Source organism: Ailuropoda melanoleuca, chromosome 7, assembly GCF_002007445.2.
Source record: "Ailuropoda melanoleuca isolate Jingjing chromosome 7, ASM200744v2, whole genome shotgun sequence".
NCBI lineage: Eukaryota > Metazoa > Chordata > Mammalia > Carnivora > Ursidae > Ailuropoda > Ailuropoda melanoleuca.
Genome location: NC_048224.1, coordinates 90,199,392 through 90,222,362, shown reverse-complemented (window position 1 = coordinate 90,222,362; position 22,971 = coordinate 90,199,392). Strand labels below are relative to the sequence as shown.

Below are 22,971 nucleotides of genomic sequence, written 5' to 3'. Positions count from 1 at the left end.
AGACCCAAACACAGGGAGCAGAAGCAAATGAGCTAAAATTAAAATAACTTAAAATTTAACTCATCCTGCCAGGCACAATATTAAATACAGTATCTTCCTTCAGTCTCAAGGTACATGGAAAAACTAATGTGCCTAGAGATTCTAATTATGTGTATCTTTCCCACAGAAGGCTCTAGAAATGTAGGGATCCTCACTTCCAAATTAGACTATATTAGATTATAAACTCCATGAGGCAGAGTGGTTTATCTATCCTGCCACTATTATATTCCTAGAACTAAGCACAGTGCCTGGTACACAATACCAGTATTAAATCAATGTTGGGTTATTTTATGCTCTAAACAGAATTATTATTTGATGTTTATATTCTACTCCGGCTGCTGTCACCAAGCTAGTCAAAGTTCCTTGTCTACTTGGTACTTGTAGGTAATTAAAATCCACCTTGATTAAAGAAATGAACTTTAAGAGTCTCACAGTTTCCCTCTGAAATTCAGTGAGGATGCAAAGCTCCAGATCAATGCCTTGTATTTCTTTCTGTTACAGTCCTAAGAATACAAGTTGTACACATGGCTAATGAATAATTAAAAATAAATTCGAATATTTGCTAGATGCTTAATTCATTATTATAACTGTTGCCCTCAGCAATAGACCCTTTCAACTCATGCAGAATTACTCTATGAAAAATTTACTCTAAAATAAAAAGGCAGGTAGTTACAATTCTCTCAAGCCTACTACTAATTTATTTACCTGTGTAGTAACAACTGGAAGAGGCTCTTGTCATACGTGGAAAGGTCATATAATACAGAACCAGATGAAGCAAGTTTAAAATGGAGAACTGTTTTGAATTTAACCTTAATATAAACACTAATATCAATCAGTAAACAGCCTTAGAATTAGTTTTCCCAGGCTAAACACAATTTCTAAAAAAACTAAAAAACACTGAACATCACAGGGTAAGGACTTGCTTACTATTAAACAACAGGATTTTTCCCTTTAGGCTTATTTATCATGCGTTTTTTTATGAAAAAGAAACACTTACTTGATTTTTGACTGATGAGTCCTCTGGGATGCAGACTGATTTTGGCAAGTTGCAAGACAAAGATTTTTACAAATTAGCGACTATATTAAAATGCATGTATTATTAATTTACCCAGTGCTATGGTTACTTTGATATGGAATAACTGCATGAAAATGTCCCTCAAAGACAAAACATGGTATTCATAATTGTTAAGTAATGTTAGTCATCACAAAATATTAGATTATTCCACATTTTTATAATTTTATGAATTAAAATCTCAAAAAAGATTTTTCTTCTAAAATAAAAGCATAAGAGGAAAGGAAGGAAAAATAAGACAAACACAGAGAAGGAGACAAACCATAGAGACTCTTAACCATAGGAAACAAACTGAGGGTTGTTGGAGGGGAGGTGGGTGGAGGGATGGGGTAACTAGGTGATGGACATTAAGGAGAGCACTTGATGGAATGAGCACTGGGTATTATATGCAAATGATGAATCACTAAATTCTACCTCTGAAACTAATAATACACTATATGTTAATTAAATTGAATTTCAGTAAAAAAAAAATAAGTAAAAATAAAATAAAAGCATAAAACCCAAAAAACTTTCTAAAATTATGACCAGAAAAGGTTATATTTAAATATCCAGTTCCACCTTTACTTGCTCATGGTTTACTTTCTAAATCAAAGTTTACGGTTTATTCTCTAAACCGAAAATAACAATGACATTTTAAAAAAACATTACAAAAAATCCCACATTTTTAGAAATGGTATAACCTTCAGGTTTAGCAATGGCATCAAACATTGCTCTGGAATATATGAAGGAACATTTCTATGGTGCCTTCCAGATAACAGCTTACTCTGTTTCTGGCCTCTGAGCAACAAACATTCTACACTGCCCATCAAGAAACAAACTGATTGTTGACCAATCCATAGTTTCCTAAACTACACGTGTGCCAATTAAGACTATGTAAATCTAAAGAACTTGCCCTGGGTCTTAAGTGACCTCTAAGTTGTCCCTAAACGATAGGGAGGAGATGGGATTTCTTCTTTATAGGAAGAAAATAAAATCCCTCTACAGATTTGAGTCTAACTCAGAATTACTCTCCATTGTTAACTACTGAGAAATACGTGAATCCAGGTGATATCAAGTAGAGATAATGACTAGAACGGTTTATTCCCATTCACCTTCGTACAAAGATTAAACTAGTGTGAGCCACAGCAGTGACAAAATGCACTGTGGCTAAACAGCTGTTTGTGTTACTAGACAAAGTATAATCCAAAAGCTATTCTCTTGTTTTCAGGACTAGTACCAATCCCAAATATAATACTGTAAGACCTAAACAAAAATACCAGCAAGTGAAGAAAGCCAACTTTTGTGTATTTATTTAAAGCTTTATTTATTTACAGAGAGCTAGTGAGAGTGAGCAGTGGGAGAGGGACAAAAAGACTCCACGCTGAGCGCAGAGCCTGACACAGGGCTGGATTTCACGACCCTGAGATCATCACCTGAGCCTAAATCAAGAGTCGGGCGCTAAATCGACTGAGCCACCCAGGTGCCCCGAAGGAAGCCAACTTTTAAATACTTCCCTCGTTCATCACCCTCAGGAATATGGACAAGCCTTTGAGGTATAGGGATGACAAGACAGGGCTCACTTTTGGTGATGTTCCAAACTCCAGTCACTACATATACACATAACTGGCCTGATGCTCACAACCTGAAGTAGATTAGCTCTATTAGGCCCAGTTTACACATGCAGAAAGCCCAGAGAATAAAAGACTTTCTCGATGACCCAAGTAGATTAACTGCTGACAGAGTTAAGACTACACACACACCTCCTGACTCCCTGTCATTTTATTTACTGACTAAACTGCAGATGATTGCTGCTAAAAACCACTAGCCGTAATGGAACTGTGTGTTATATATAAACCTAAGTGGTTAAAAAAAAAAAATCAAACAACTTTCAACTCCACCATAACTTTTAATAACTGAAAAGACTTGGAAATCTTCATATGCAAAACAAATGTAAACTGAATTAGATAAATATTTCCAAATTTTACTTAACTTTTATGTTCTTAGTACACCACAATAAACCCTGAAAGCGCTTTCTAGGCAGCAGCTGTTTAACCTAAATGTGATGACTTTTCAGAAAGGAAAAGATAAAAACATAACCACCCTGACCATACTAAAATAGGCCAAATCAACTTCAACACACATTAAACAAGACCAGTAATTTTCATGACTATCAACCTCTATCATCTATTTCACCAAAAATGGTATTATTTCAGTTGCTAAAGGAAAAAGTATTTACATGGAATTGCTTAAGATCTAAGTAAAAGAAAGATCATTCAGAGTCCTGTCTCAAATATATGGCAAAATTATAATTAAGTAAGAACACGAAGAATAAAAATTTTGTACTTACCACCTCAGATTGTGATCCTATTAAAAACACAAAAAGAAAAATATTTCCATTTAACAGTACATTTACAGGCAAAGTCAAATACATGACTTCTATAGCACAAACATACTGATTGATTACATAAGCCAATTTTCCATACATTCCGAATAAAAAGAAGTGGTTTAATTTTACATCCCAGAGTCACTGTAGACTTTTAGTAATTTCTTACCGATAACACAACTGCAAAACAAATCCGAGTCTCCCTTTCAACATAGCAAAACCTTGGAAATCCCTATCTAACGGAATATACACTATTTAAATTTATGATTTATACAGTCAAAAACAAATTTGTTTAAATCCAAAAATGTCAAAAATTTACTTCTTTGTAAACTGAAAGCCATGGGAAACCTACATACTTACCATTCTGAGCCTCTTGACACCTTTTAATCCAGACAGTGAAATCCGAATCTGTACCTAGAAAAAACAAACTGACTGTAACATGACTCACTCATCAGCACCATTTAACATATTCATTCAACAAATACTTACTGAATACCTACTATGTTCCAAACAGTATTGTAAGCAATGGGGATTCAGTAGTAAATTATACAAAAATACTTGTCCTAACAGGATTTATAGTAACCATAATGTTACAGCTATAAATATGCTAATACATTTAACATTTAGACATTCATCCTGAAGAATTTTAATTAAAAAAAAAATTGGTTTTAGCCACAGTCAACTTACTGGTTCCCAGATACAAATAATCTACATTTTCCCTCACCCCTCTCCTCTTAAAGGAGCTTCCCCTCACACAACAAAATCAGACCTGAATTAGATACCCAGTACATCATCAGTTAGTGTAGGACGGAAGCCTGGTATCACACAGCTAAACCAAGGTCTAGAAGCCTCTTCTGACCCCAGATTTGTTCTCTAATGCAGCCACCCACTGTCTATTCTCTCAGTAGCTTTTCCTGTTACCATGCCATTCCTACCAACACCAAAAAAACACCTTTGTACTTTGTGTAGTTGTGTCATATCTCCAGATTCCATAGCAGCCAAGAGACTACAGATGGTGAACTATAATATTTAGAGATAGCAATGTAAACATGTACATAAGCAAATTATCAATTTCTAAAGACTCAAAACAATGATAACAGTACAGGGTCTAATCCAATATAATGTTAAAAATTATTAAAAGTACTCTAAATAAAATTTTTTTTTAAAGATTTTATTTTTATTTATTTATTCGACAGAGATTGAGACAGCCAGCGAGAGAGGGAACACAAGCAGGGGGAGTGGGAGAGGAAGAGGCAGGCTCATAGCAGAGGAGCCTGACGTGGGGCTCAATCCCATAACACCGGGATCACGCCCTGAGCCGAAGGCAGAAGCTTAACCGCTGTGCCACCCAGGCGCCCCTAAATAAAATTTCTTAAGATGAAATTTTCTAGTACAGTAATTTATAAATGAAATTCAACTGTATAGGCCTTAACCAATACCTATGCACGTATACGCACACTCTCATTCTAGTGGGGATAACAATTACATCAAAATCCTAGACTTGAATAACCTATTATTCAAATTAATCAGTAAATAAAACCAAGCTTCCTACCATACCAAAGGAAAAAAAAGGTAATATTCTGAGTAATAAATTTTTTACTCCGTCTGTTAGTAAGGGAACCCTAACAGTTTTAACATAAATTTTCCTTAGAATTAAAAGACAAATTTGTTTTTAAATTAAAATATCCTTAAAAGCAATTTTACCAAAAAACAGACACCTTCATTTGAGGCAGACTTTGAAATAACTGAGATAAAAGTCAATAGTGAGATGTTAATAAAGGAAACAATTTAGGTGGTGAACTTTCTATTGTTCTACAAAAAATGAGGAACAGGGCTTAGAAATGTACAAGATGGCATGATTTATGTCTCTTCAGGGTTTTCAAATATGTATCAAGGTACAGGATAATTAGATTCTTTAGAATTTGCTAAGAGCGTAGATATGCTGGCTTGCTTACAAAATAGCCAAATTATTTATGTACCACTCTCTACTCCTTCCTATCTGTAGATTCCAATTGCAAAGTTGGGCCCACTGTCCCCTCATAAGCAGGTGTACAAAAGAAAAGCATATTCAAAGCAACACAAGAGTAAATTTTTTAAAATATAAAAACAGACTCATGCAAAACTTTAGAGCAGGGATTCCCAACCTCAGCACTACTGCTATTTTGGACCAGCTACTTCTCTGGTGTGGGGGACAATCCTGTGCAATGTAGGACGTTTAGTAGCATCCCTGGCCTCTACTCACTACGTATCCACAGCACATCCCCCATTCTCCAGCCATGACAATCAAAAATCTCCTGAGACATTGCTAAATGTCCCCCAGGAAGCAAAATCATCCCTACTTAGGAACCACTGCTTTAGAGAACCGTGATAAAACTCTATCATTAGAGGAAGATAAAATAATAGTACACAATTTTGATTATGTAATCTACAATTATCTATGAGATTACTTACAACTTCTTTCTGTATTTTGTAGAATCTTTTGATTTTTGGCTCTTAAAATTTCTACACATGTACATAGACATCCATACTGCTAATTTTCATATACTTCTCTGAAGCTGACATTAAAAACTCACAATACTCTCAAAGCCCCAGGTTTCTTCCTACCACAATTTACCCAAGCTGACACTTCATTTAATAAAAATCTTTGCTGTGGAACTTCCTATCTCAACCACCTGAATAATAAGTTAACCTGAAAAGACTTCTGAAAATGAGAGCAAATTAAAATTTCACTTGTCCATTAGAAAAACATAAAGNAAATTTCTACACATGTACATAGACATCCATACTGCTAATTTTCATATACTTCTCTGAAGCTGACATTAAAAACTCACAATACTCTCAAAGCCCCAGGTTTCTTCCTACCACAATTTACCCAAGCTGACACTTCATTTAATAAAAATCTTTGCTGTGGAACTTCCTATCTCAACCACCTGAATAATAAGTTAACCTGAAAAGACTTCTGAAAATGAGAGCAAATTAAAATTTCACTTGTCCATTAGAAAAACATAAAGTCAGACTAAGTAGAGGAAGCATACTGAGTGTTTATATATCATTTTTAACCTCTAATGGTAAAGCTTATCTGTGATTTAAATGCTAAAGAAAGGCAAATTTAATCAATTTTTAAGTAAACTCAAATTTTGCAATCAACAGGAAATGTCAGTAAGAAAAAAGATGTTGGGTTTCTACAATGAACTTGAGATTACACTAACAAAATTCAGCCAGGGTATTTAAAACACAGAAATAATGGATTAGTTTATTAACATATAATTCCCATACTTACTATCTAATTTCTGTCCTTCTATAAAAGTTTCTAAGGCAGCGGCATAGTTTTTTTCATGGTATTCACATATCCTGCGTGAGCATATTAAAAACAAATACCACACACACATGAGATCATGCAAAAAGGCTTTCTAAATTAAATATCCTAGTACTCTCTATTGGTAAAAAAATAAATAATTTAAGTATATGTTAATAAGCCAAGAGATTTTCTAATATACTGTAACATTAAATATAATTCTCATTAAAATCCAATTTGGGAATTCATTTCAGAAGGAATTTCTTGATTTAGTTGCGTACACTTGCTTATTCCAAAATATAGTTATGCTAAGAAACCAAAGAAGTTTAAGAATAAAATTACACTTATCAACAGAAACAAGCTGGGATGTAAAGTACATAGATACAGGGCTTTCACAGCATTACATGTCAGCCTGGCTGACAAATAGATGTTTTCTAGTCAGTTAAATACAATGAATTCCAAACAATGAACGAAAAAGGGATATGAAATCCAGCAGTTTCATCTTTTCCTTGTAATGACTTTAACCATCACTATTTTAAAACACATACTACAAGAGAAGTATAAAATCATATTTAAAATTGAATCCTGTTTCAGCTATAAAATGTATAAATATAGAATTTACTATTTACACAAAACTTAATTTATTCAACAAACTAAATACCTACTATCTATAGTCCAGACCCAATTAGAAGAGTAGTCATTGCATACCCTTTTCTCAGGATAGCAGTGGAATTATTTGGATTAAGTTCAAGAGACTTCTTTGCATCAGCAACAGCATCTACATACAAAAAAAAAAAAGAGGGTTTTAGTCAGTACTTGATGGATCCTAACAAAGTTACATATAAAATTTGCATCAGCCCTACATTTTTAAGTTTTCAAGTTGGTGCACTGGACAAATGCTTTTAAATTAAGAAAAACTAATCCGGGGCGCCTGGGTGGCGCGGTCGTTAAGCGTCTGCCTTCGGCTCAGGGCATGGTCCCGTTGTTATGGGATCGAGCCCCACATCAGGCTCTTCCGCTATGAGCCTGCTTCTTCCTCTCACTCCCCCTGCTTGTGTTCCCTCTCTCCGTGGCTGTCTCTCTGTCGAATAAATAACTAAAATCTTTAAAAAAAAAAAAAAAAACTGGGGCGCCTGGGTGGCAGAGCGGTTAAGCGTCTGCCTTCGGCTCAGGGCGTGATCCTGGCGTTATGGGATCGAGCCCCACGTCAGGCTCCTCTGCTATGAGCCTGCTTCTTCCTCTCCCACTCCCCCTGCTTGTGTTCCCTCTCTCGCTGGCTGTCTCTATCTCTGTCTTATAAATAAATAAAAAATCTTAAAAAAAAAAAAAAAACTAATCCAAGATATAATCCAAAAAAATATCACTCTCACACCTTATTAGCCTAATACTTAGCTTTCTTTTTAAAGGTACTCAATGAATAAAGCTCTGTCACAAAGTTCATCTAATTTTCTCATTAACATCATTTATGTAATTTGACTCGAGATATTTAATTTTTCCCTACCTAGGTTCTCTACCCAGAATAATTACAAGAAACACAATATATACAAAGACATTTTTTATAAAAATTACAAAAAAGAGCACTTCGTTTGAATAGTCTGTAAAACAATAAATGTGAAGCTATTTTTTGTTAGTATATCCAATAACTACAAATGAAGTCTATATGAATTCTCCACCCACTGAAGAAGAGACACCCAGAACATTTGTATGGGCGTTGCTCAACGTATGTGTCATGTTTCAGCTACTTCACACCTTGTATGAAAGACCAATTTTAAAATCCAGAGATAATCTCTATTGTATTTGACTTACTGTATCTTGGGTAAAAGTTATAACTTATAAAGAAGAAATTATATATTCAGTAAGAAAAGTTACCACAGTAATTTCCAAGAAGAATGTGACAATAAGCTCTTTGACAATATTGTGCATCATCTGGTTTCTGTTCCAAAGCCTGAGTCAGCTCCTACAAATACAAACATATTGAGTGTCAATAAATGGTTTTTAAAAGCTACTGAATTCTAATTAAACATGATTTTTAATCAAATAACCTATCATAAGCTATTTGGAGGAAAGATAACAAAATAACCTTGGAGCTTTTCTTTGCAAGAGGATCAGTATCACCTCTTCTCCAGTCTCCCCCTGAAAAATCCACAATCTAATGCAGAATCTTAGCACAGTTCCTGGCCTACAGTAGGAACTCAATAAACAGTAATTACCATCATCTCATTTATTCTGAAGAATTTAGATGATATACAATGACCATCACAAATTTTCTCCCTCTAATTTGGAAGAAGACTGAAAGATCATGTAGATTTTGAGATGCCTAGAAAATATGAAACAGTCCAATAAACACAAACAAAAAACCTGGAAGTTGACTCTAGAGCTCAGGGAGTTAAGAGAATCAATAAAGACACAATGAAGCTTATGTAGCCCTCTCCCATCCTCTGTCAATAGCAGACAACCCTAAGAAATTACTGCATTCAGTTGAAAGCCCAGATATAGTACTTCACTGACAGCTACTATCAACTGATCAACATTTAACATGAGATTAAAACTTTGTCACCCTGGGCAGTCACAGTGTGTAAGTGGTAGGTGGAACAATAACAATGCAAGAAGAGCTAGCATGATCAGTGTGGCCAAGGATAAATGCAGGCAAATAGGAATGCTTTGATTCTCTACCCAGTGCTCACACATCCTAGGGATCTGGTAGTTTTCTTAAAAGATAAAATTACTTCAATAATGACACATCACTGATTTTGCTTTAACTTAGTAGTATGATTCCCCCAAAACAAATTATACTATACTTGGCAATCATTTACCTAAAATGCAATATACCTAAAATTCAAACCTCTTTTTACCTTCTTCACCTCTATCATCCTGATCCAAGCAATAACGAAAATCAGATCTTGTTTATGTCAATAGGCATAAAACTCTTCATCTTTTCAGCTGACTCAGAGCAAAAGCCCAAGTTCTTCCAGTGATCTTCAAGACCTTCCTTGATATAACCCTCCGCTAGCTCTCTGACCTCATCTCTTACTACTCTTCCTCTTGCTCCTCTACTCTAGCCGCAATGGCCTTGCTGTTCTTTAAACACCTTAGGACTCTGCATCTGCTGCTCCCTCTCACTAGAAAGCTCTTCCCCAGATGTGCTCAGAAGATCCACTCCCTCACTTTCCAGTTAGTGACAAGACTGTCAAATCCAGGTCTGTTGACTCCAAATCTGCTTTTTAAACACCAAACCACACTGCCTCTTGGTAACCTCTCTTTAATCCAAGTATCTTTCACACACCAGTGACATTTGTATTAATATGTTTCCTAGCACTTTGAAATTCCTAAGTTAAATGATACCATCCTGCACTTCAACAATTTTGAAAACCGCTGATAACTTCTTAACTATCTACTCAAATACATCTTCAAACTAAATTTCTAGCCTCTCCTCAGCAAGAAAACAGGTATATTATGAGTCAAAAAGCTAATATAAATTATTCTAGAAACTGCTTCATCAATTTTTAAGTATTTTTAAACATATATTATGTAACAAAGACAAGCCAGACACTGGGGGGTACAAAGATAAATAAAATGGAATCAAGTAAAAACTGATTTTCAAACAACCAACTTGCAAATGACCTTTGAAAACACAAACCAATTACTGGTTAAGGAGAACCAGTTACGTGATTCAGTTAAATAAACGAAGCAATTCACTTATTAGGCTATTATTCTGAAAACTTACCAAAAAACAGAACACAAACTGAACACTATGACATACAAATATAAGTCATAAAATGACCAGTTTGTTTCGAATAAACAATATACAGTATAATAAAACCAGAAAAAGTGAAATTAAAACAATGATTTGTGGTTGCATTAACTACATGAGACTTGTGGCATGTTTTGAGAGTTCTACTGTTCCTATGACAACAGTTGCTCACTGCTAGAGTACAGAGGGACTAAAGAGAAGTATCTCAAAGGCAAGGAATTCAGTGCCAACATCTGAATCATAGGGGCAAAAGGCCATTATTTAATGCAGACCAATGGGAAGCATACTGTAAACCCAAAGATATACTTACATAAAATGAGTTTGTTTATAGTCAAGCAACTTATAGTTCTCAAAAATAAAGAAACTCAGTGAAATATGAAATATAATTACACTGAAATCTTTTACCAAGATAATGGTGAAGCAAGTACCCTGATAATCCAAAACGGGGGGGACACTCCTTTTTAAGGTATTAAAATTGTTTAAAACTTAAAAAATGAATACCAAATCTTAAAAGTTTTACGTTTTTAAAAATGCTAGTCAACAAGTTAACTTGTTAAGGTTAAAAGCAAAAGCAGACTGCTCAGACTGACCTAACTGCTGAAGGCATTTAGCTCTGGGTATCTCAATTTGATTTCACTTCCCACTTTCTTCTAGCCACAGCTAATCCCCAATCACAGATGATAAACCAGAGTATCAACCCTTCTCCCTTCCAAAACTACCTAGCACTGCTAAAGAAAAACCACATAACCATGCAGAACAAGTAACACTGCATTTATGCTAACCAGCTATGTTCTCAATACTCTGAACAAAGCTATCAAGGGTCAGCTACTTCAAAGTCAGCTACCGAACTTTTAATTATATTATACACCCCCAGGCCTACCCCTACCCACTCCTCTAGAGGAAAACCTTGATGCCTTGAACCCAGAGACTTGTCACTTCTCTACTATATAACCCTAAGCAAGTCAATCTCTTTGGTCTCAGCTTCCTTATGAGTAAAATGCAAATACCCACCCCAGTCGTTTTAAGAATTATGGTAGGAGTCATTTCACTTAACACATCTGAGTGCCTACCACATTACAGGCATTACACGGAGACCGTGGTAAAAAGGACACACAAAACCCCTGCTACCTTGGAGCTTACAATAGGGCTCAATTTAGATAAGGTGGTCCAAGAAAAAAAAGCTTCTCTGAGGTGACATGTCAGCTGAAATCTCAAGTAATGAGCATCTCCAAGCAAAATGAGATAGTACAAGAGAGTACATTTTAAGCAAAAGGAATTGAGAATCCATAGGTCCTCCACAAGGAGCTTGATACATTCAAGTGACATTAAAAAAAAAAAAAAAAGATAGCGTTGGAGCGCCTGGGTGCCTCAGTTGGTTAAGTGTCTGCCTTCGGCTCAGTTTATGATCCTGGAGTCCTGGAATCAAGTCCTGGATCGGGCTCCCTGTTCAGCGAGTAGTCAGCTTCTCCCTCTGCCCCTCACCCTGCTTGTGTTCACGCGTACTCTCTCTCTCCAAAATAACTAAAATCTTGGGGGGGGGGGGAAGACAGTGTGGCCAGAACCTAGAAAGCAAAGAAGCTACAAGATGCCTACCTCAAGGGCCTCATCTTGTACCTTACATTACTTATCTTCATTATAGCCCTTTCAAATAGGTCCTATTTAGTCCCACTTCACAGATAAGAAATCTGATCCACAGTGACAGCAGGAATCTTCCTGAAGTTACAGAGTTATGAAACCAGGATTCGGACCCAAGCTCTCTGACTCCAGAGCCTGACGTTTTTGTTTGTTTGTTTTTCAAGTAAACTCCACCCTTAACGTGGGGCTCAAACTCCCAACTGCAAGATCAAGAGCCTCAAGTTCTACCAAATGAGCCAGCCAGGTGCCCCCAGAGCCTAAGCTCTTAACCACTATTCATACTGGGCCTCAAAAGAGTCTCATAATTCACTCATCTTCTCTCTCTAGTGAATTGAGACATACTCTAAAATTTTTCTGACTATCCTGGTTAGCCTCTATTCTGCTATGTCTTAGTGTACTTCCTACACCACTCCATTAGACTGTTTACCTTGTATTTTAATAATCTGGTGACTTGTCTTTCTCTCCACTAGATTGCAAACTTCCTCAATGCAGTCTTTTCATCTTTAGATCCCAGCCTCCCAGTACAAAATTCACCACTAATATACACTATTATATGTTGAATGAATGAAAAATGTGAATCAGCTTGATACAAACATTCCCCCTTTAATCCTAATTGGATGGTCTTATATAAAAATATAATATTTTAACTGATGTATCATCAAGTGTCCTGATTTCAAAATGACTAGTTGACTCTTGAACAATGAAGTGTGTTAGGGGCACTGACCCTCCCAGTCAAAAATCCAATCCGAGTATAACTTCTGACTCCTTAGAAACTTAACAGCCTTCTGTTGACCAGAAGCCTTACCAATGACATAAAGAGCCAACCGACACATATTTTGTATATATATTATATACTATATTCTTACAATAAAGTAGGCAAGAGAAAAAAAATTAAGAAAGTCATAAGGAAAACACAATTCCAGTACTGCACGTATTAGAAAACAACCATATTTAAGTGGGCCAACGCAGGCCAAACCCAGGTTGTTCAAGGGTCAACTGTGAGGTCACCTCAAGCTTTAAAAAGAACATTTTCTCCTGGAGCCTGCATGGCCCAGTCAGTTAAGTATCCGACTCTTGATTCTGGTGCAGGTGATGATCTTGGGGGTTGTGGGATCTAGCCCCGCAAGGGGCTGAGCATGGAGCCTGCTTAAGATTCTCCCTCTCCCTCTCTGTCTGCCCCTCCCCTCCACTCTGTTTCTCTCAAATAAACAAATAATTAAAAATAAAAAGAATACTGTCTCTTAACACAGCTGGTTTTTATCATGATCATTAACCCCACTCCCAGTTTCTGACTCAGGTAGGTGGTGGGTCCTGAGAATTTGCATTTTTTTTTTTTTTAAGATTTTACTTATTTGACACAGAGAGAGAGGGAAAGAGCACACAAGCAGGGGGAGCAGCAAAGGGAGAGAAAGCAGCAGGCTCTCCACTGAGCAGGGAGCCCGACATGGGGGGCTCGATCCCAGGACCCTGGGATCATGACCTGAGCCGAAGGCAGGCACTTAACCGACTGAGCCACCCAGGCGCCCCAGAATTTGCATTTCTAACAAGTTCTCAGGTGATGCTACTGCAGCTGGTCTTGGGATGATACTTTTGAGAATTACTTTTCTACAGCACTAGACTAAGAGTCTGGAAACTTGTGTCCTGAGGGCCCCATTCTGCCTCTAATTGGCTATATACATCTCTATGACAGATCATTAGAATTTCTTTGGGTCTCAGTTTTCTTCTGTAAAATGTAAGAGTAAGTACTACACCACATGAGCTGTAAGGACTTCAAATAATCTCAGATGAAGTCCAACAATCTACATTTCTAATAAATTCCTAGGTGGTGCTGATGCTGCTGGTTCAAAAGCCACACTTTAAGAACAAGGTACTAAAGCTAACCACATGCCTATTCTATGCAATTTCATTCCTAGGTATATATACCCCCCAAAAAAGGAGTGTGTGTGTTCACCGAAATACACCTACAAGGAAATTCACAGTGGCTTTATTCATACTAGCTAATAATGGGAGATAAGCCAAATGTCCATTGTTAGAATTGTGCTCTACTTTTATATAATGAAATACTATACAGCAATGAAAAATACCACGTCACACGACATGGACGTGTCTCATATGAGAGTACCAAACTCAACGGAGTAACTAGTGCATTATTATGTTTATAGGAAGCACAAGAACAAGCAAAACTGATGCTGACAGAGATTAGAATGGGAGTTACCTGGTGGGTAAGGGGAATTACTGGCTGAGAAACAGCATGAGGGAATTGTGATGAAAGTGTTCTCTATCCTGATCTGGGGGGTATACATATACAAAACTACAACGTCGGTAGTTACAGACTTCAGCTTTATCACATAGCATACGTCAAAAAATTTTTTTAAATAAGGGATGGAAAGGGACAACAAAATTCATTACAATAATTTCCTTTAAAGGCAACTCATATAAACTGGATTTCCACAGGCGCCACTGGGGCTAAGAGGACCATAATAAACATAGATTCTGAAATTAATAGCTGTCTAGATGACATAATGAATTGTGAAGAAAGACGCTCGGTGCCTCCTGTAATACTATTCTAACACTGATCCCAGAAGCCTCATTAGGAAACATAGCGTAACTGATGAGCCAACCATTTTACTTGAGGGCCTTCACATCTAGATCCAAAAAAACATACTCCAACTTAAAAAGCCCTACAGGACTTAGCCTCCTGTGGTTTCCTTCCCACCTCCTCATCACTTACTCCTTTGTCATCCCACTCTAGTTAAATGTGCCTTTTTGCTGCTCCCTGTACCGGCCAACCTCATTCCTACCTCAGGTTCTTTGCAATGGCTCTTTTACTGCCTGGAATGCTTTTTCCCCAGAGCTCACTCCCTCAGGTCTCTGCTCAACCATCGCCTCTTCAAAGAGACTCTACTACTACCCACGCGGCAAATTTCTTTTAAGGTCCTAACTAGTAAAAAAAAAAAAAAAAACCTCTCTTGCCTCAAACTGCTAACCTTACCTATATTAGATTATAACAACACAACAAGGTCTGATTTCCGTTTTCCCTTCTGCTTCAAAGCAAGAAACCCCTGCCTAAATTTTGCAACCAACTCATCAGGTATCCTTAGCTTGGGCTCTCTTTATTATTTTAAATTACTCAACTCCTGCTCTTTTGACTTTTCTTTTTGGCTTTATAGTCCTTCACTTCATACAAAATGCCTTGTAAGTCAGTAAATGCATAAACAAGACTTTAAACCATAGCAATCAGTGTCTTGCACAAGGCAATTCCAAAGAAATTGTTTTGATAAATAATGAATAACGAACAGTAACAGGACATCTAGAAATATTCAGAGACATACGGGAAAAGGTTTTTGTTCCAGTAGTCTGCACTTAACACAACATCTGGTTACGTAAAAAGGGCAAGGATGATCATCAAATGAAAAACCGAATTAACAAGTATCATCAACCCTAGACTTCACTTCTAACCACACATGCCATTAAAAAAAATTTCCTTCCAGGTCAACTATGAATGTCAACTACGCCCCCCAGAAATAGAGAAGGTATTGCCAAGGAGCTAAGAGGATGCAGTAACGGTCTAGGAATGGGAGGGGGCAAGAACAAGGGTCTGGAGTAACTGGGCCACTGTGGAACCAAGGAGAGACAGAAGCTGTCAGCATTAGGGCTGATACACAATAAAAACAGCAACCCCGGCCCCAGGAAGGCTGTGCTGGGAAGAGGCGGGATCCGCCGGAACCCGTCGTGGCCGCGTTCCCCCAAGAAAAGTGGAGGAAGCTGAGACTGGTTCTCTCACCTCTAACGCCGCCTGGGGGTCCTCCTCGATCAGAGCATCTGAGAAGCTCCAGGAAAACCTGCCAGGGAAAACGACACGCTCACTAACCAAGTTGGGGGGAGAGCGATAAAAATAAATAGCAAGGAGAATGAAAACACGCACTTCTGGGCTGTTGCAGGTCCTGCTGCAGCTGCCGCCATCCCTAAAAATCTCTGTTGCTGTTAGAGCTGCTACCACCGAGGTTATGAGTTACGCCGCCGCCGCCCAAAGGGGAAACTTCTGGAGAAGCACCAACCGAGCTTCCGTCCTAATGAGCCAACGAGCAGCCACGCAGCGTGTGGCGGGGCGGGGGAGGGGAGACGAAAAGCGTGCGCAGGGCCGGCTGGGACCGTGGAGGACTGTCTCCTGGCCCGGCCCCGGTCCCGTGACCAGCGCTCTCAGTCCCCGCCCTTCGCAGCCATGGTTACGGAGGCGTCGGCTATTCACGCTTGCACTGTCTGTCACTACGCCTCCGCACTCCAAAAAAGCCTTCAGAGGTGCTTCTCAAAGCACTTCTGTAGTATTCTGTTATTCCACAGGAACGTGGGGCGTTTGGGAGAGTTTGGTCGTCTGTCAATAACAAGGCACATCGGGCTCCATTTTCATCACAGTTGACCACAGTTCTCATCATGGCTACCGGAGGCAGCCGAGCCTTTCGGGACCCGTGACGTTATTCGCGCTTCGTGTTCTTTTCCGGGAGCATAGTTCCGGCTTGCGCATAGATCCCGTGATCTATGCGCTGGGAATCCTAACGGACAAGGACTCGCCGGAAATCGTTCTGGCCTTGAGGATGCTAGACTTAGGGAAGCCCTTTGGTTCCGGTGCGGTTGTACTGTTCCATTACCCAGAGCTCCGCAGTCCGAGGCTTTTTTCGTACTTGGCTTCCTCGATTGAGAAGAAAACCTGTCACGTCCGAAGGCACCGAAGGGAGGAAGGTGCCTGAGGTTATGTCAGTACTGTTTTACTTTTCCAACCTAGTCGGTCCTATTCTCCCTTACCGCCGTTTGATAGACGAAGATCACATAGAAGTTTCCAGCAAGTTCCATGGTGGAGGAGGGAGTGGGAGTGAGTTTCTCAGTCTGTGGAGATTAACAAGTAAATGGACTTGAGTGTCTACTACATCCAAAATCTAAACTAACTGCGATTCAGCGTGTTAATATGCCCTCCAGAAATTTAAAGTAAAAGAAGGGGAATGACCCTATGTAAGTTATAAGGACGGTTTCCTCAAAGGTGTGATACCTGAGCCTCAGCCTCAAAAGCAAAATTAGAATTAATGTATGAAGGAAATGGAAAGCACAGTTTGGACAGACTAGGATGTGTATTAGAAAAACAATGTGAGTTCTAAAATTGGTGGAGCCACAAGTCAAGCTAGAAGCTCCCTGGAGAGGTAGGTGAAATGCCAGGTCATAAAGGACTAGCCTGTGGTCTTCGGAGAAGCTTGGGTGTGATTCTCATACCGGTGCTAACCTATTACAGAATTTCTAATTTAAAAGGCAATGATAGTCAAATTTGCATTTTTAAAAGTCTATTACTGTGTCTGTGCTATGAACCAATGACTAAAGGGAAAAGAACTGTTGTAGGGAGACTGTTGGGAGAGTGTTACAAGCCAAAGTGACTCTCTTAAGTAGGTCAATGATTGCAGGGATGGACAGAAAGGTAAGAACAGAAATATGTGAGGTAAGGGGCGCCTGGGTGGCTTGGTCGTTAAGCGGGCTCAGGGCGTGATCCCAGAGTCCTGGGATTGAACCCCGCATCAGGCTCTTCTGCTGGGAGCCTGCTTCTTCCTCTCCCACCCGCTCTGTGTTCCCTCCCTCGCTGTCTCTCTCTCTCTGTGTCAAATAAATAAATAAAATCTTAAAAAAAAATATGTGAGGTAAAATGGGCTGGATTTGCTGATATTTTATGTTCAGTGCTTTTCGTGTCCTATTAATTAGGCTTCACCTACTGCAAGGCCATGAAGATATTTGTTTTCTTCTAGATGCTTTATTAAATTTGATATCTAGGTCTATAATTTATCTCATTGGTTTTTTGTGATAGGTAGGAGACGGGGACCAAGATTCATTTTCCCCCATATGGATATCCAATTGACTCAGCCCTATTTATTAAAAAGATTGTCATTTGTCATTTCCCCCACTAAATTCTTCTGGCACCTTTGTTGTAAAATGGATGACATACATAGGTGGGCCTCTTTCCAGGTTCTCATTCCATTGGTCTGTTTGTCTTACCTTGTACCAGTACCACACTGTCATAATTAATGTAGCTTTATAATGAGTCTTGAAGTCCTAGAACTGTTCAGGGTTGCTTTGGCTATTCCAAGTCCTTTGTAATTTCCGTTATTTTAAACATCTTATAAAATTTATTTCCATTTATTTATAAATTTTAGAATAAGCTTGTCAACTTAAAAAAAAACCCTGCTGGATTTTTAATTGGACTTGCATTGGCTCTATGGATCTTTTGGGGAAAACAGACATCTTAATATTGAGTTCTCCAACCCATAAGTGCCATTCATACACCTTCCATTTACTTAAATGGTCTTTAATTTCCTTCAGCAGTATTTTGTAAATTGCACTGTAGAGGCTTCATGTATCTCTCATTAAATTTATACTTGGGTATTTGGCTTTTAAATACTATTTTAAATGACATTTAAAAAGTCTTATATTTTATTTCTTTGTTGCTGGTATATAGAAACAGTATTGATTTCTACATACTGACCTCGTATTCAGCCTTCTTACCAAGTTATCTTATTATTTCTAATACCTTGTAGTTTCTCTTAGAATTTCTATGATTACAATTTTGTCATCTGTTAATAAAGATGGTTTAATGTCCTGTGCAATGATTATACCTTTTATTTCTTTTTCTTCGTCTTACACTGGGTGGTATGTCTCCTGCTGGTGTTGACTAGCATAGTGATAATAGGCTTCTTCTCTTGGCTATACCATCAGAGGGAAGAGCATGCAGTAGCCGAATGCTTTTTTCTGCCTTTATTGAAAAATATCTATTTTTTCTTTAATGTGTTAAGTGAACTACTTTGGTTTATTTTCAAATATTATTTAAATGGCCAATATGCATATGAAAAGAAGTTCTACATCAATGGCTATATTAGGAACATTAAAATCATGCTTCAGTTCTAAACACTCACCAGAATTGTTTCAAAGGAATTCCAATGCCAAGCCTTGGCAAAGTGGAGCGCCTATAACTTGTGTATATTGCCAGTGGGAGTATAAATTGGTGTAATTACTTTAGAAAACTTTCTTTTTTTATTTTTATTTTTAAGTGATTGCTACAGCCAACGTGGGGCTTGAACTTAAAACCTGAAGATCAGGAGTTGCATGCTTCATTGACTGAGCCAGCCAGGCACTACTAGAAAAATTTTTGACCCTGTCTACTAAAGCTAGTCCTATATATACCCTATTACCCAGTAATTCAACCACTAGGCATATCCCCAAGAGAAAAGAGTACTTATGTTTGTGTACAAGAATATTGATTACAGTATTAGTCACAGTAGGAAAAATTGGAAATAAATGTCCTTTGATAGGAGAAAATACTATAGAGCAATGATTAAGAATGAACCATCAGGGGCGCCTGGGTGGCACAGCGGTTAAGCATCTGCCTTCGGCTCAGGGCGTGATCCCGGTGTTCTGGGATCGAGCCCCACATCAGGCTCCTCCGCTATGAGCCTGCTTCTTCCTCTCCCACTCCCCCTGCTGTGTTCCCTCTCTTGCTGGCTGTCTCTGTCTATGTCAAATAAATAAATAAAATCTTTAAAAAAAAAAAAAAGAATGAACCATCAAGACACATAACAATATGTATGAACCTCACATACATGATGTTGAGTTCAAGAAGCTAGACAGGGTACATCCTGATCGATTCCATTTATATGAAGATAAACACTATTTTAAGGGATACCAGAAGGTGATCTTCTAGCTGGGCAGAGCCATGAGGGAAGCTTCTTGGATGCAGGAAATGTTACACTCTTGATTTAGGTGGCAATTACATCAACGTATTCAGATGTAAAATTTTATTGAGTTATACACATAAGATTTGTGCCTTTCATGCTCAATAAATAGGATGGAAAGATTTAAAACAAAGTCAGCAACAAAGAGAATTTGAAATTTATGACATTTACAATAGCATCAAAAATATACTGAAAAATAAATCTGACAAAGGATGTGCAAAAAGTATACATTGAGAATTACAAAAAATTGCTGAGAGAAATTAAAGAACACTTAAACGGAGAGGCATCTATGGAGACTCAGTATTGTTAAAATGTTGGTTCTTCCAAAATTGATCTATAGATTCAGCATGATCCCAGTCAAAACCCCAAAGGCTTTTACTGTTTCAGAAGTTGACATACTGAGTCTGCAAATTCAAATGGAAATGCAAAGAATAGTCAAATCAACTTTGAAAAATAAGAGTTGGAGAGCTAACACTACCTGATTTTAACACATCAACTTTGTGTATTGGCATGAAGATAGACAAATTGATAGAGTCCATGAAAACACCTGTACATACATAAACAACTGATTTTCAACAAAGGCCCAAAGGTAATTCAGGGTAGGTAGTTGAAAGGATCATCTTGGGGTGCCTGGGTGGCTCAGTCCGCTAAGCATCTGCCTTGGGCTTAGGTCATAATCCTGGGATGTAGCCCTGTGTCAGCCTCCCTGCGCAGTGGGGAGTTTGCTGCTTCCTCTCCCTCTGCCCCTGCCTCCACTTGTGCTTGCACACGTACTCTCTCTCTCTCAAATTTTTTTTAAATTAATTCAAAATGGTTTGTGGACCTAAATGTAAAACTTAAAACTAAAATTTCTAGGGACACTGGGTGGCTCGATCAATTGAGTGCCCAACTCTTGGTTTCTACTCGGGTCATGATCTTGGGGTTGTGAGATCAAGCCCTGCATCGGGCTCTGCACTCAGCGTAGAGTCTGCTTTGTGATTCCCTCCCTCTGCCCCTACCCCCAATCACGTGTGCTCTCTCTCTAAAATAAATCTTACTAAACAAAACAAAACAAAAAACTTTAAAACTTCTGGAAGGAAGACTATCTTAGTGACCTTGAATTAGGCAAAGATTTCTTAGATGTGACACCAAAAGCATGTATTCTTAAGAGGATAAATTAGACTTTACCAAAATTAAAAGGTTTCTGCACTTTAAAAATACTTGTGAGTCATATAGCTGATAAAGAGCTTGCATAAAGAATATATAAAGACTTCTCAAAACCCAGTAATAAGAAAACAACAGAATTTTTAACAGGCAAGAAATTTTAACAATCATTTCATCAAAGAAGATATGTGGATGTCACATAAACACATCAAAAGATCTCAAAATCAGTGTCCTTAGATGTAAATTAAACCATAATGAGATATCACAACACACCCATTAAAATGGCTAAAATGTTAGAGAGGATGTAGAGCAACTGAAAAACCCATATTCTGCTGGTTCGGGAATGTAAAATGGTACAACTGTCATAATGGCCCAGCCAGACCATTCCTAGGGATTTACCCAAGAGATAAGAAAATACATGTCCATATAAAGATTTGTACAGGCATACTCATAGCACCTTTAATGGTAATAGCTGAAAATAGAAACAACTCAAATATCCATCCACAGGTGAGTGGATAAACAAACTGTAGTATATCCATGCAATGAAATATAAGTAATGAAAGGCATGACCCACTGGGGTGCCTAGCTGGCACATTAGGTTAAATGTCCAACTCTTGGTTTTGGCTCAGGTCATGATCTCAGGGTCCTGAGATTAAGCCTCACGTCAGGCTCCGCACTCAGCACAGAATCTGCTTGAGATTCTCTCTCCCTCTCCCTCTCCCCCTCCCACTTAGGTCCTCTCTCTCTCTCTGTAGACTAAATAAATCTTTAAAAAAAAAAAAAAAAGGACTGATAAATTGATAAACACCACACATGAATAAATCTCAAAAACACTAAGTAAAAGAAGCCAGACAAAAAAATAGTACATACTCTATGATTCCATTTATATAAAATCCTAGAAAATGCAAACTAATTAAAGTGACAGAGAGCAGATCAGTGGTCAACTAAGGGGTGGAAGGGGCCAAGAAGAGCAAGGAGCAACAGCAAGAAGGGAGTAGTTACAAAGAGGCACAGGGTAACTTTTAGGGTAATGTTCACCAAACCTGGACTTGTTCACTACTTGATTATTGTGACGATGAGTTTATACTTTTTTAAACATGTGCAGTTTATTGTATGCCAATTATAGCTCCATAAAGCTATTTTTAAGGCAAGTTTGGCTCCATAGATAAGATTTGAGAGTCATCAGCATACAGATGGTAGTTAGCACCATGAGGAAACTAGCGTGAAAATGGGTAAGGAGAACATGTAGTTTAGTCATGTTTTCAGTATGTACAGTGTATACACTCGGAACTGAGAGTACTAAGATGACTACAAGTTTGGCTCTTACAGTGTTAGAATCACACCTAGCAGCTGGCAATTACTATCATCCTGTTATTATGTGCCCAAATGGGAGAAATTAAAAGGCTCTGTGACAGCAGTGGGAAGCTTCTAAGAGCTCAGAGAAAGCCCTCAAGAGGAAGTAATATCTAAGCTGAGGTTCAAAGAACAGGTAGAAGTTAGCCAAATAGAATGAGATAAACTGGGGGCACCTGGCTGGCTCATTCAGAGGAGCATGTAACTCTTGATCTCTGGATCATGAGTTTGAGTCCCAATTGCGTGTAGAGATTACTTAAAATAATTCTTTTTTAAAAAGAATGAGATAAACTGTGCAGAGTGACAGCAAATGCAGGGGTTTTGTTTTTTCCTAACTACGTCCCCTTCAGCCACCCATCCACCAAATTGTGTAAATTCAAGCTCCACAAAATCTAGATGTTCCCCCCACAGAAGACATAGGTCATTCTTTTGGGCAGCTCAGAATCAGCCCACTTGTGTTTGGGGGATTCCTTGCGTCTTAATTCCCACTGAGGCATCCTCCTCTATAGAAGCTGAAAATGCCAAACTAGTTGAGAAGCTGAACTTGCTTTCTCAAATTCCCTT

The 22,971-nt window shown here is 38.1% G+C and overlaps 1 protein-coding gene across 1 annotated transcript in view; it reads right to left on the bottom strand.

Annotated features, from left to right (window-relative positions):
* The window catches only part of SUGT1 (SGT1 homolog, MIS12 kinetochore complex assembly cochaperone), a 38,532-nt gene extending 22,230 nt beyond the window's left edge, over positions 1–16,302 (bottom strand). Inside the window, exons 1-8 of the mRNA XM_034665265.1 lie at positions 16,080–16,302; positions 15,939–15,996; positions 8,638–8,725; positions 7,477–7,546; positions 6,754–6,824; positions 3,834–3,887; positions 3,438–3,454; positions 1,037–1,071 (exon numbers count right to left, since the gene is read on the bottom strand). Of these exons, the coding sequence (XP_034521156.1) occupies positions 1,037–1,071; positions 3,438–3,454; positions 3,834–3,887; positions 6,754–6,824; positions 7,477–7,546; positions 8,638–8,725; positions 15,939–15,996; positions 16,080–16,117 (431 nt within the window). The 5' untranslated portion in view covers positions 16,118–16,302. The remainder of the gene's footprint in view (positions 1–1,036; positions 1,072–3,437; positions 3,455–3,833; positions 3,888–6,753; positions 6,825–7,476; positions 7,547–8,637; positions 8,726–15,938; positions 15,997–16,079) is intronic.
* Between the last annotated feature and the right edge of the window lie 6,669 nt (positions 16,303–22,971).